This window comes from Heptranchias perlo, chromosome 27 (genome assembly GCF_035084215.1).
Source record: "Heptranchias perlo isolate sHepPer1 chromosome 27, sHepPer1.hap1, whole genome shotgun sequence".
Classification (NCBI taxonomy): domain Eukaryota; kingdom Metazoa; phylum Chordata; class Chondrichthyes; order Hexanchiformes; family Hexanchidae; genus Heptranchias; species Heptranchias perlo.
The window spans coordinates 29,325,520-29,340,123 of NC_090351.1; the positions used below are offsets into that span (position 1 = coordinate 29,325,520).

Consider the following 14,604-nt stretch of genomic DNA (forward strand, 5'->3'; position numbering starts at 1 on the left):
AACATTAACTGATTCAGAAAGAACTTGCATTTATATGCGCTTTTTATGTCCTCAGGATGTCTCCTGCATTACAACCAATTAATTACTTATGAAGTGTAGTAACTGTTGTTTTGTAAACAAATGCAGCAGCCAATTTGTGCACAGCAAGGTCCCACAAACAGCAGTAAGACACATGACCAGTTAATCTGCTTTGGGGGTGTTGGCTGAGGGATAAATGTTGGCCAGGATAATGAGAGAACTCCCTGCTCTTCTTCAAATAGTGCCATGAGATTTTTTAGGTACACCTTAAGTCCAAATTATTTTTGAACACTAGTTCATTAGTTTCCAATTATTGGTCTACAGACTGGATCTACTTACTCCTTTCATACACCAAGAAATGAATCTTTAGCTTGCGATGTCCCTTTAATAGCCTTTAAATCTACTACCATATACATATTGGTTAAACAAATCACTCTAAGGTTTGGACATTCTGGGCGATATTGCATTTGCAAAGGTCTCAGCTGAATTCTGTCAAAAAGTTGAGAGTCCAGCGAATTTATTAAAAGAAAGGTTTTACAAAGAGAAAATGAATCAGATATTTAATCGGCAAAATGAGTTTTAGGAGGAAATTATGCATATAAGATGTTAAACAGCAATTTTCAGAAATCCCTATTTACAAAATATGATAATAGACATGAGGCTGCCAAAAAAGATTTTTGGATGGTTTCAAAAAGCACCATCTTAGTGGAAAAGCTTTAATGAAAACCACCATTCAAAGCCACCAGATAAATCCAGTCTGTCCAGTCTCATCTGTATTTAGCCTCCACAGTAATTATGTGGGTTTTTTTTAATAAAAAAAGTTGGGAAGAAAATTTTATTATGTCCAGGCTAATAATCCTTTTTCTAGCTAAAAACAAAATCTGGAAGTTCTTTAAAATTGCAAACTCACTCAAAATTCTGATACAAGCTTATGTACTTTCAAATGGAATAGAAATGAGTCACGATTTCATGAACATTATTGGCTAAATGTTCCACACTAAACTGTAATATTTCCCTTTCCAAAAATGAGAAGGTAGGGATAACTTAAAGAAGACATGGCCACACAAAATAGTTTTTTGCTAAATTGGCCCAGCAAACTAACTGGGGAAATTTTGTTTGGCTTCATGCAATGGATGTGCTTCAGTGCAATGATTTGAAATCAGCAGTCTTAGTCTATTCATGGCGCTATACCTGTCCTTGGCTTTTTACTGTGTCAAAGTAACATGAATAGGGTAAACAGAAATGTTTTTTTTGCTCTGCTAAACGCGTACTTGGAGGGTGAAATTCATCTTACGCAGTAGCGCAAAACTGGTGCTAGCAAATCGGCCGCTCATTTTACACGCCATCCAATTTTCTATTCTGTTGACTTCAATGGAAAAGAAAATCATGTGAAGTGTAGAATGAGTGGCCGATGTGTTATCGCCTGTTTTGCACTACCGCCTGAGACAAATTTCACCCCCTTGGAAACATAAAAGCATAGCTGTAAAATGAACAATATCATAAATGAACATGGAAAAATAACACACAATTTTATAATATGACTATTTTTGGTAAATTCTGATATCACAATATACCAGGGCAGTATGTAAAAGAAAAATAATACTCTAGGTCACCTGACAGTGATGAAGTTTAGTAAGAAGCACCTATGCAAAAAGGTTCAAAAATGTCAAGATTCAAATTTTAGAGTGCAGCCAGAGTCATGAACAGAACGGATGTGAGGAACAAAATGTCATGGGTATCGTTTAACCTCATCAATGCATTCTGGATCACGTTATCCAATGACAACAATGGTACATTATCAAACTCACTGAAAATTCTCATCCCTGTTTTTAATTCCCTCCATGGGTTCACCCTTCCCTATCTTACTAATCTCCTCCAGCCATATAACTACCCCCCCTGACCTTTCCATTCCTCTGACTTCCCCCTCTTATGCAAACCCCCTCCCCCTCCTTTAACCCCACCAATGGGGTTTCAGCTTTTAGCCACCTAGGCCACATGCTCTGGAAATTCCTTCCCTAAACCCTTCTGCCCCTCCACCTCTCTCTCCTCCTTCAAGATCCTCCTTAAAACCCACCTCTTTGATCAAGCTTTAGGTCACCTCTTTTAATCTTTCCTTCTTTGGCTCGGCATCTATTCTGCTGTATGCTTCTGTGAAGTGTCTTGGGAAGTTTTGCTGTGTTAAAGGCACTATATAAATGCAAGTTGCTGTTGAGACATTTTCCCCATTTTAAGCAGCCAGTATCATCAAAACTCCCAGATCAGAATTAGCAGTTGCAAATAAAGCTTCCTCCACTCTGCCCCAAAAAATGCCTTAGTCCAAACCTCACTTGCTTCTCTTTTGCGGCAATTGCATATCCTATAGTAGTTATCCTTTTGGCCTTACTGAAATAGATTGCAGAATTAGTACTACACCCACTGCCTAAACTCATTTCATGAGTCTGGGGTGAATTCAAATCCAGGTCCTAGAAGTGATGCGATGATCTGCTAACTCACTGCATTATCCAGAAAGTAATCTCTCAATCAAGGTAATTTTTTAATTAAAATAAACTGCTCTCAAAGAGGAGATAGTACAGAACAGAAACAATGGTAGCGGAAGTGGAAAGGCACACTACCCCATGCAGGATGTCATCAGGCCACAAGAATAAAAAAATGCAAAGCCATTTCCAGCCAGTTAGAAACAGCAACATTAACAGCAAAAAAACTGAATTTACTCAAAAATGCTAAGAAGAAAGATTTCTGTTAGTTTTATAGTAAAATCTTAAACGCATTCTTTATACGTGTGTTTAGGATTTTATTATAAATGGCAAATGGTGCAAATCTTCCCTCAATGTTTTCTTTAAACTGGTATCATGTTGGTGCTTCCTCATTACTATAGATCACCACTATTCAGATAATTACATATGGTACAGCTCTCCTTAAAGGCATCCAATTAAGAACGCTGTATACTTTCTGAGACAACACTCATGATGGCATTCTACGCAATTACATTCAGATCCAGACATGCAACACTTGATTAGAGAAACTTTTTTTAAAAAAAGAAGTAATGATTTTTGTCTAACAACCAGCTACCAGCTGTAAATAGTCACTTCTCCTGAAGCCCCAAATAGTGATTTGGTGCATTGCAGAATAACCAGTATAACCCTTTGAGCACTGAATGCTCTCTGCAGCTTCTGAACTGCACGTCTATTTCTACCATATCTAAATTTTCTGTAAATTTGCTGTGTTGAGTATTAAGAAGAGGCGGTTTGTAATTCACAGTATTCTTTGAATAGACTTTAAAAAGTAATATAGGAATATGTTGTAATTATGTTTTTTGTCTTCAATACTCAAAGGGTTAAATTAAAACACACTATGAAAAGCAGCTGTTTTTTGGTCAGTCCAGAGTGTAGCTCCATTCAGACATTCTAGATCCTGGCACCAGCCTGCACTTTTACAGTTTTGAAAGCAACATTTGTTGTTGCCTTGTTGTTGCACTTGTCCCTTGAGATAATCGTGCCCAAGCATCCTGAGCAACATTTAAAGAAATGTCTTATGTTTATTTTTTGGTTTCTCTGCAATCCAGTTATCCAGGCTTCCCAGCCTCTTTCAAAGCCTTCTCCAGCTTTTGACGAAATGTGATGTATTTTTGCTGCAGTTGTTGGATCCGTTCCTTTTCCTCTTTCTCCAATATAATGAGGAAATTCTGCAATTCTGGCACGCTAAAGGCATCCCACTGTAGGAATGAAAAAAAAATTCCAAAAGGTTAATATCTTATTCTGAAATATTAGTTTGGATATAAAATACAACCTGAACCTTTAGGATCAATGGGGGTAATTTTAACTTTGGGCGATGGTGTAAAATCGGCGATATCAAATTGGCTGCACATAAAATGTCCCGCCCGATTTTCCTTCCGTTGACTTCAACGGAAAAGAAAATCAGGCATAGTGTATAATGGGTGGCTAATTCGATGTCGCCCATTTTACACCAAAGGCTAAACTTAAAATTACCCCCATTGTCTGATAATGTAATGGCTGTATAGGGATCCGTCATCCTGTAGACATTGAAAGAGGTGCAGAAGTGTTAGCAATCCCCAAAAAGGTAAAAATAAAGAATTACTTTAAAAACACATTTTCTCCAAGGTTTCTTCCCTTTTCTCCTGGAGGAGCTAATTCTTCATGGGGTATGGTTGCAGAGGTGCTGACATCCTTCTGGTACTTCACCCAATTCCTTCATATATAGGCCTTGACAGTGAGTGCCAGCCAACAGGACATCACAACTAAGCCCAATCCTGTTCTCATTAGGGAGTTCAAATTCCTCTTACGTATTATTTTTAGCATAATGGTTAATGTATTTATGTCAAATTCCTATATGTGCTATTTTAATTAAGTTATTAATTGGGGAGAGAGCAAAAAATGTGTTGATTTATATAGCACAATATTTTTACAATCCAGACAGTAAAGCCTAAATTCTATTTTTGCTAACATTATAATCCCCACATGCATTTCAAAACTTTGCATTCTACATTACTCAGATAAACATGACAGGCAGAGCAGAAATCAGCCGCTGATATTTCTTTCCGGATCCTATCAAAGCTTTCAAGCTTGATATTTATATGCACTATACACTATATATGCATCTTTAATCTAATGCAGAATAATTTTAACAATTTACTTGCACTTTCTAACGATGTAATGCAGCAAAGAAAGTGGAAAATAGTTTAAAATATAGGACTTGGTCTAAAACAATTTATATTTTAAATTTGAATACTATTTTTATGAACAGGCCTACAGATGCAACAGGTAGTTTGCAAAATTGCCTTACTTTTAAAAGTGACCATTGATATTTACAAAGTGGTAACCTATGTAGGTAACTGGTTAGCAGTAATTAGAAAGGAATATTGAGTGATCCTATTGGCTATATGGTCTCAAGAAGGAAAGGAATGTCGGTCACATGCTGTACTCTGTTGATTTGGGTTTAAAGTAGCAAGAGCAGGTGTTGGCCCGTGGCCACTTGTGGCTTTTCCAGGTAAATTCAACCCTATGGTTAACATAATTTTGCAGATGATGCTCTTAACACATTCAGACTTCTTCTGAAGAAAATGCTGCAATTTTTCCCTACAATGGCAGTCCAATAAATTATTTCACAGGTCTTCAGAAGTTTAGAATAACATAAACAATGAATAGCTTCTGTGGTACTTAAATGAAAAACTGCATGACACAACCAGTGTAGTTTATTTATTTCTGTAAACTTATCACTTTTCAAAAACATACCTCAACTTCCCCAGTTTCATTCTCCTTCAAAGCAAAACTTGAGGCTTGTGTGTCTGGGCCAGCCAAAAGACGGATTAAAAGGGGATGCTCATTTTCTTTAAGTTTCTGCAGGTGCACTAATAAAAGAAATAAAAAAATGTGGTGTACTCATCGTAATTATTAAGTCTTTTGTGTTACACTGAAACAACAGACTTGGAATCAACAGAATTACTTGCTCCTACTTATGTAGCACACTATGGATCAGGTGTAAAGTATCAGGTAATTACAAATTAAAACAGTAACATGTACAGTTCAAGCTGATAAAATTATATTTAACACAAGAAATATCCTTAAGGGAGCAGGCTCTTATGTTTTGTCAACTGTTGGAATATAACAGCTAAAACAAATGCATAGAACCATCCATTATAAATATATTGGGATGGAAAATCTTTAGCCCTGCTTTGTTGGCGGAAGTGCAGAGACCTCCGCTTTTGACCTTCCTGGAATATCTGGGATCGGGGGCAGGTCGCCCTATTTACATGGTAACACTATGGGTGCAATTTGGATGTCTTCCAGGGAAGGAGAGAGTCAGAAAAGCAGCCCCCAGAAGAATTAGCATTGAAAATGATTGGCCACTTTATAAAGGGAGCCTATCAGGAAGTCTCCAGGGAACAATATCAGGCCTACCTCAGGCCAGGACGTAGCCTCGAGACCCCAACGGGCCCCACTTTTGCCCCATAGCTGATTTGTACACAGGATTTATTCTGACATCCAGGTCACTTGGCGGAAGTGAGGCTGGAGCTGAGGAAATTCCCGGCATAGACGCTCACTCCCTCAGTGTTTCCGACATCATGGGAAATGTTTGGGGTGTTGCCCCAAGCAGGGCCTGATGGAAACTCATAACCTGGTCTGAGGCCAGGCGTAATCTAAGCCTTATTGATTTCCCAGCAGCCACGCTGCTCTCCTGGTAAACTCATGCCAGGAGTGTGCCGCTGGCACTGTGCAACTTTGGGGCCATTAATATTCTCACTATGAAGGCTGACCAGAATTTTTTTTCTGTTCCTACTTAGAGATCAGAAACACTTTTTTTAAAAACAACTATTGAGGGGCTGGGGCGGGGAAGCACTCCTGCTCCTCCTGGCCCACAAGCAATGCTGGAAAGGCACTTACCTGCTGGATCCGGGCATTTTCACCCCCCTTCAGCTGCTGGGTTTCCCGAGCCCTGGAAAACCTGGCTTGCAGCCATTAAATTTAAAACTGTCCTAAAATTTGAGGCACGCAGCCTCATTAAAATATTTAAATGATGGGCCTGCCTCTGGAGAGCAGGCTAGTCGCCAGCCCCACAACCCACCTCCGTTAAAACTGGAAGCTGGAAGCGGATTGGGATCGGATTTCTCATTTTTGAATTTTAACCTATCCTGGGGGGGTTAAAATTCCCCCCAATAGATATGAAAATGGATATAAAAGCAAGTCACAAGGACTACTTTATTGGTAGTTATCTGTTGATCTATATTTCTTTAGTATTAAGCAGTTGCAGTGTTTTGATAAGGCTTAGAAACTTAGGCTTAGAAATCCATTCTTCCTTTCCCTCTCCCCCAAAAAGTAAGCACAATTTAAAATATGTAAAATAAGTCATGAAAACATAACACAAATGTTTAGATTACCATCATTGCCTTTTTTTGTCTGGTAGAAGAGAGCAAATTTTTGAGGATTATCAATCACCATGAACTTTTTGAGCAATCCTGTGATCACTTCAATAACAGTGGTTCCACTACTGATGTGAAGCTGTTTGATTGCGTCCAGTGGCAGGTAAAATGAGGTTCGTTTGTTTGTGATTTCTGCTGGATTCACTTCCTTCAACACGTCATAGATTGATTGTGGTCTGATGCCTGCTGGGACAGTGACTGGACGGCGTAGTTTGAGATGAACTTTGATGAACCCTGTGTATGTGCCATCCGGATTCTGAAAAATAAAATGATCAACTTGTTGAGAATTTAGAAAGAAAATTCCTGTTTCAATAACTGATGGGGAGGTGGCCATAGATTTCTGTTTAGATTCCTATTTTTCTCTGCCAAAGGTGAGCCACCACTTTTTACAACTTTTTCTGGTCTGGCGCTCTCAATGGAACAGCATTCCACAATGGAAGCGGCTCAAAGATTTTTTTTTGCATCATGCTTATTATGCTATGTGTATACTATATAGAAGTAGAACTGAGAAGCAATGTGGTATGTTGGAGGACTAATATACTGCACCACACAGTGGTGAGATGCAGCATCATTGCTGCATATTGTTATAAAGGGGGAAGAGAATGAAATACATTAACAAACACCAGCTCAGCTATACTTTCAACAGATGGTAGGGCTTTGGTTTCCCATGACGCTCAGACTGCCACTGCACAGGCATACATATTTGAGTCATAAATGCCATGTGTATGCCCGTAAATACTCAGCTGAGTTTTGAAGGAGTCTGGAGTATCCAGTGGGCATGTTTGGTTTAATCATGTTGCAAACAGTTACATCTACCCAAAAACATAGGTTTACCAGCCTGAGTGGCAGTTCAAGTCACATTATTAAGTAGATAGGGTAGTTTTAATGTGCATTTGATGTTAAGGTATGTGATGTTCCTCCAATTCTGGTCTTTTGCGCATCCCCGATTTTCATCGCTCCACCATTTGTGACCGTGCCTTCAGCTACATGGGCCCCAAGCTCTGGAATTCCCTCCCTAAATCGCTCAACCTCTCTCTCCTCCTTTAAGATGCTCCTTAAAACCTACTTGTCACCTGTCGTGATATCTCCTTATATTGCTCAGTGTCAAGTTTTGTCTGATTACGCTCCTGTGAAGTGACTTGGGACACTTTATATGTTAAAGGTGCTATATAAATGCAAGTTGTTGTTGTTGTTATTTTGCTTTAGCTGCCAGCACAGCATTTCTTTTGTGTTGAGCCACCTTCTTAGGTGAAGATCACTGTGGGGAAATCGATTGAATCAGGAATGCAATTTGCTCCATATCAGGATTTTCATGGAAAATTTACCACAGAGTGTAGCATGAAAATCATAGTATAAAAGGATTATTTACTATGATTTCTTTAACAACTATTACATTTAATTTTAAAAACTGGTAAATTGAGTACTTACCAAGCGCATTCCCAGGCAGTTTTTAGCCTTTCCATTGTATTCCTCAATTTTTCGTTTAATCTCCTTTTCTGTAAGAACCTTTGGTTTTTCTTCCTCTTTTGTTGCCACATTCTGAAACGTAAAAACAAACCATAATTAGAAGGGGCTTTCTATTTCCTAAATTATCAAGATGTATTATACTCACCTAAATCCCAAGAAAGATTTCAGAAAATTTAAAATCACTTAATTAACTGTTTAAAACCTATGTCTATACTAAAATCAGTGCCATGAGTACTATTTGCCAGGTTTACACGTTAACTTGCTACAGCCAAATATGCTCAACATTGTCATATGACAGTTAAAACAAACTGATTACAATTCCTTCCATATCCAAAGCTATACCAATGTTAAAGCAGCAATGTCAATCTGGACAGCATCTTTGAAATGGCCCAGAATCATAAAATTCATTGTGGACAGCATGCTGAATATCCTCAAATTTATCCATTTTTACTACCATGAATTACAGTCACAATTTTAAGAACAACAGAGCATATTTAAGAATAGAACTTGGGTATGACATCAACAAAGCTGAATATATGTATAAAAAGTAAAAATTGCTGATACTGGTCCTCCTGGCTCCACATTCAGGTAACATTTTTTTTTAAAGGAGCTTGCCTTTTTGGTGGCGGCCTCCAATGGTCCCTTTAAGGACCGCTGGTTATGCACATGTAGACCCCGGTGCCAGCTGCGTTCAGGGCAGCCCAATTTTGGGAAGGGGTCCAAAAACAGGCGTTAGGCTTCTCATTAACATATGCAAGGGGCCTAATGGATATTTTAGGTGTTCACCCGAAATGCCTAAAATTGGGCCCGGCCTACACAGATTGGGCGCAGGCTGTCCGACTGCTAAATTGGAATGCTTTGTGTTCATTTTACGCCTGAAAAACGGTTGCAATGCATACTGATTTCTACCCAGAGTATATAAGGAGGATGCAGTTGTGATACATTTTCTTCATACAGTGGTTTCCTGAATTTTGAATAGAGTTGTTTGTACCACTGCATATATGTAAATATTACACAATTCTGTTTTACAGAAGGCATCTGGCCATCCACAAACAGTTGTGGAGATTATTGAGCAAGGAGAGCCTTCAAGATCCTTTTCTATTATGGCAAAAGAGAGACTAATGGCTCGGGGAGGGTTTGGTGTGATTGTCATCTCCAATTTTACTTCCAAAATATCTATATATACTATTCAAAACCATTAATCACAATCTACTATAAAGACATTTTTAAATTAACCTAAACTATAATTAAAGCAAAAAAAAAGTAGCTGTTCCTATCACTGATCTGCTAACACATCCATATTTGTGCTAGACTGGTATGGATTTCTGGTTTACTCAGCTGGTTTTCGATTCACTACATGATGAGTTTACATTCATATATAGGCTGACTGAGGGGAGTAGCAAGATGAAACGAGGGGGAAAGAAACAGAGGATGAATTAACTGGGGTGTTCTTGCACAGCTCCGGACAGATAGGTCAACAACAGTATTGAAAGAGGCCTGGAAGCAGAATACATTCGTACATTAATATCACTAATAGTAATTTCTAGCCATATGTTGCTGTCTTAAGAAATATGTTGAGTGACGGTTCAAGTCATAACATGGATATGTGACTTTTACATCTTTACATTTTATATATGGTACAAAAGGTAAATATTCGGGTATAGCACAATTCAAAAGGACTGAAATAATGCAATCAATTCCTCCAAGAAAAATTATGGAAATATATAACTGGTTGGTAAGCATCTGAAGGAGAAGAATAGGTAACACTTTTGGTGCAACTGTTCATTAGAAAATGTTAAACAGACTAAATGTAACCTGCCTCTTAACCAATGTCTTTCAAATGCTAACTAACCTGATGTGTGTTTCCAGCATTTTCTGTTTCTAATTTGGATTTCTAGCATTTGCATTTTTGTTTTGCCAATTTCTCCCCTTTCTGCTCCTGAAGGTGTTGACACCTCCTGGAGAACAGATCCCCAGCACCAAGCACCTTCCCTTAATTCGCCCATGTGTCAGTTCTTCAAACATGAGTATAGACAGTGAGCACTGAGGCTATTTTATCGTGGGGGCATCAGAGCAGAGCTCAATCCTGTCCGCTCTCAATGTTCATACAAGTGCATTTTCCAGTAGAGGATGGAGCTGGAACCTTGGTTGATTTTCTCCTCCCTTTCCTATTATCACCCTGGCTGAGATGAGCTAATCCAACACAGATCAAGAATAGAACCTGGGACCCCTCTGGTTACTACAGCTCAGCTATATGCTGCCTCTACCAATTGAGCTGTTTGATTCTCCTTTTATCTCTGACATTTATAATGGAGTGCTTGCCCAACATCCACAGTCTTGGATGAATACTCTCCAGACATTGCTTTCACACATTATTGAAATGACAAACCCTCTAATACTTGTGACTTGTTTTCATCAATAATGCAGAATTTTAAGATTAAGTAATTATACACTTAAATCAATCTCGCTACTACACTGGGGGATTCTTCATTAGATTGGTAATTAAGATAGTCCAGGTTGGATTTATCTCTCTTGCTGCTGAAATGAATACATTAAGTGGTTCAGGCTCTCCTGCCTGTCAACATGCAATTACAACAGTGTTCTTATAACAGGATGGCTAATTTTAAGTATAATTGCTTCTTGCCAAGAGAAATAAAATAATACCATAGAAATCTATGACTTTGTGATAAAATGTCCAAAATATTTGCTGCAATTTTTTTTACTGCAAGTAAATAGTTAAAAAAATACAAAATCTTTTATTCAGATAGTTTAATTTAAATTTGCTGCACACTAATCAATAAAATAATTAGTTTTCACTTATGATATGCCACAGATGATGACAATGTAATTTGAATTCTAAAAAGTAATGTGTGGAAATATGCCTAATAAATGATTCAAAGCAGAATACAACTAATGCAGTTGGCGAATTTGTACCGATACAGGGGGAAGATCCAAAATTTTCTGTTAAGTTTCTATTCCAGAAATATAGGATAAATTTCCACTTAAAATGGTAAATATATTGACATTGGTCCTGAAATTATGCCATGGGATAGCAGTGGATAAATGCTAATACATTCATCTGAAATTCCTTTCTTCGCTACTTTAGCAGAGGCATTAACCAGTTTAAGATAAAATTACTCATCTCACCTGAATACAGATATTTTTAAAAAATTCTTAGAGAGATTTTGCCCATCTCTGCTTCATTTAGTGCACTTTGAACTGCTGATTAAGTGGACTAGAATGTTAATCTGAAAATCTTACAATACCATGGTACAATACGATAAAAGTTCCACCATTGAAAAATAGTGTGCAATAATGTCTCAGCAGTTCTTAGATTTATATCCCCCCCACCTTCTTCTCTTCCCTTCCCCAACTGCTACTCTACTCAGAGTAACTCATTTGGTTGGTTCAAACTGGGTTATATATCAAAGCATCTCATAGGCATTTTTATCCTCTAGTCTGCTGACTGTGCAATAAAAACAGCTGCATGTGGGTAATCTGTGAGGATTTATTTTGATCTACATCGGACTTCAGTGCCACAGATCATGCAGAGTAAGGTTCTGACTTCCATTCTTTCTCAGAATTCTAATTTGTGCATTCATGACTTGAAAGCAGAAATGGACATTTGAAAGATGGCACCTAATTATAACCAACAAGCTGAAAGTTCACCTGTTTCTTGTTTGTGTTTATTGACTGCATTAAATAAGGCTGTAAGATTACTTGCTGCTATCAAATTAGAACAGAAATACTAAATTAGCATTTCTTCATTAAAGGGCATCGTGAGAGAAAGACCTAGTTGAGAATTACTTTTCCCCAAATGGCCTACTTAAAGGTAACGTGTATTATAAAACAAAATATTTAAATTCTTCCAAAAATGTTGCAATTTTAAGAATGTAATCCTTTCCTCAATTTGTAAACAAGAAAATACGATCTGGAAGAAAACTTGATTTCATACCATTAATGTTTATACATTTTATGAATTATTCAGCTAACCTCCCAACCTGCACCTACTAAATTAATAAAATATAAGCAGATGGCAACTTAACTGCTCCTCTACAGAAATCAGTTCCCTCACTAGAGACACTAGAGGTAACAGAAAAAAAAAATTCTCTCGTTATTAGTAAAGCCTATTATACGGATTTGGGTGTTTCTGCTTGTCCCATTATACGGATTTGGGTGTTTCTGCTTGTTACATTGTACAATCAGCAGTCCAAGTCTGTATAGGCAGAATGGTAAAAACACTGCTGCAAAAAGTGGTTTCTAGCTGCAGGAATCGCCAATGAAATTCTCCATAGTCTTCAGGCTCAAACTCCTCACTTCTGCTCATCTCAGCTGATGCTGGCAACTGCTGTGCCAAGTAATTCTCAATCTAAATTACCAAGTGCTTTGCATGTGTAAAAGCAGGAAACTCAGAACAACAGCACCACTGGTCCTTATTATAGTATATGTAAATGCACTCACTCAGGATGCAGTGGGTGAATCGTGTGAAGGGAAAAGTGCAAGAGAAATCGGGAAGAAATTTTGTGGTGGGGAACTGGTGTAAACCTCTCCTGTCCACTTTCCTGCCACAAAAAGTTACCTGCCCCAATTATATGCTGAAATTACGCTGAAAACAGCGTGGAAATTCTCACCCAATATGTATTATGGGAGATAAATAGGATTTGATTTTTTAAAAAATTATTTACTTTGCGCTGCAGAATTTCTGGACATGCTTTGGACTTCTTCAACAAAGAAGACTATTAGCACCAGGGCAGACTGTTTGGAATATGTGCACATTTATCTTTCAAAATAATTAGAAATAGACCATAATGACATGCAGGAAGCAGAGAGTTTGTGGTTCAGTACAATATGCCACCTGGTAGGATGTGGGCTGGTGCAGTCAATGCATATCATCTGTTTATCTGCACTGAAGCCTACATATCACTAACTAGTGAGTTTCTCAAAATACTTTACAAAATGAGGCAAAGAAAGTAAACATTGATGGCTTATTCCAAAGAGTTGTCAGTCATTATAAATGTGTATATGTTTTAAATGAAACCTAGCAACTGACATATTTGTCACCCTCCCAACTGTAATTTCTTATTTAGTACTCCATTTATATCCTTGATGCTTTATAGAACAAATGCTTCAGTACAGATAAGCTGTGACATGTATTGACTATACCAGCCTTTACTATTCTGGAAAGAAAGCACTAACAAAGTGCTGTCTGTGGCGGATGCATGGTAGTCCTACCCCAGCTGGCATACTGTAATATAAAAGATGAACTCCATGGGGTAGATTTTTTCCTGGTATGAAGCATTGCCTGGGCACAGTACAGAGAGGAAAATTGGGCAGGAAGGATTGCATGGATGTAACAAAGTCCACCCAATTTGTATTCCATCTAAATTAATGGACGGAATATTGGATGGGCTCTGTTAACATTATACAAAGCTCCTTATCCAATTTTCCTCTGTGCACTACCGCCGGGCAATGCTTTATGCTCAGGCACTAAAGGTGGAAATCCAACACCACCTTTCCAACCTTTCCCTGTGTTGTAAGAATGGCTGGCAAAGGCATAGAAAGATAGGGCAGCTTCCTACAGACTGTCTCAACAGCTCGAACAGTAAAATTAAAAAGGTAGAGAGCAACAGTAGGAAGTCACAGGTTTCCAGTTAAACATCATTCTCCTGGCGCTCCATAATCAATATAGAAGAATGCAAAACAATTTATATTGCATCTCTGATCACAATGGTAACTAATTTTTAAAATCAAACATTCCTTCTGAAACAGACACTACTTTACATTCCAAAAATAGTGTTACATTCTATACACATTTGAAAAAAACACCACTCAGAAATAGATTCACCTGCTGAAGGATCCAGCCCTGACCATCTGTGGCTTTAACTGTTACATCATAGTACAGCTTGGGTCCTCATACTTAGCATGACTCGTTGGTAGAAATTCAATTTAACAAAAAACATTTTTTCTTCATTTCAAGTAACAAGGATTGTAATCTTTAACGACTCTTAGATGTCAACCAATCTCCTGATCCCTCTTCACTTTCTTCCAACCCAATTTCTCCTTCCAATCTCACCCCTTGCAGGATTTTCACTATCCTTTGTGAAAAAGACTCTCCATAGATGCTGATTAACTTGCTGAGTGTGCCCAGATGTTTTAGATTTCCATATCTGCATTTTTTTTGCTTT

General features: G+C 38.0%; 1 protein-coding gene across 1 annotated transcript in view; it reads right to left on the bottom strand.

The window, feature by feature from the left end:
- Positions 1-1,988: 1,988 nt before the first annotated feature.
- rassf5 (Ras association domain family member 5) overlaps positions 1,989-14,604 on the bottom strand; it is a 56,554-nt gene continuing 43,938 nt past the window's right edge. Inside the window, exons 2-5 of the mRNA XM_068007540.1 lie at positions 8,381-8,491; positions 6,911-7,208; positions 5,268-5,383; positions 1,989-3,730 (exon numbers count right to left, since the gene is read on the bottom strand). Coding sequence (XP_067863641.1) covers positions 3,581-3,730; positions 5,268-5,383; positions 6,911-7,208; positions 8,381-8,491 — 675 coding nt within the window. The 3' untranslated portion in view covers positions 1,989-3,580. The remainder of the gene's footprint in view (positions 3,731-5,267; positions 5,384-6,910; positions 7,209-8,380; positions 8,492-14,604) is intronic.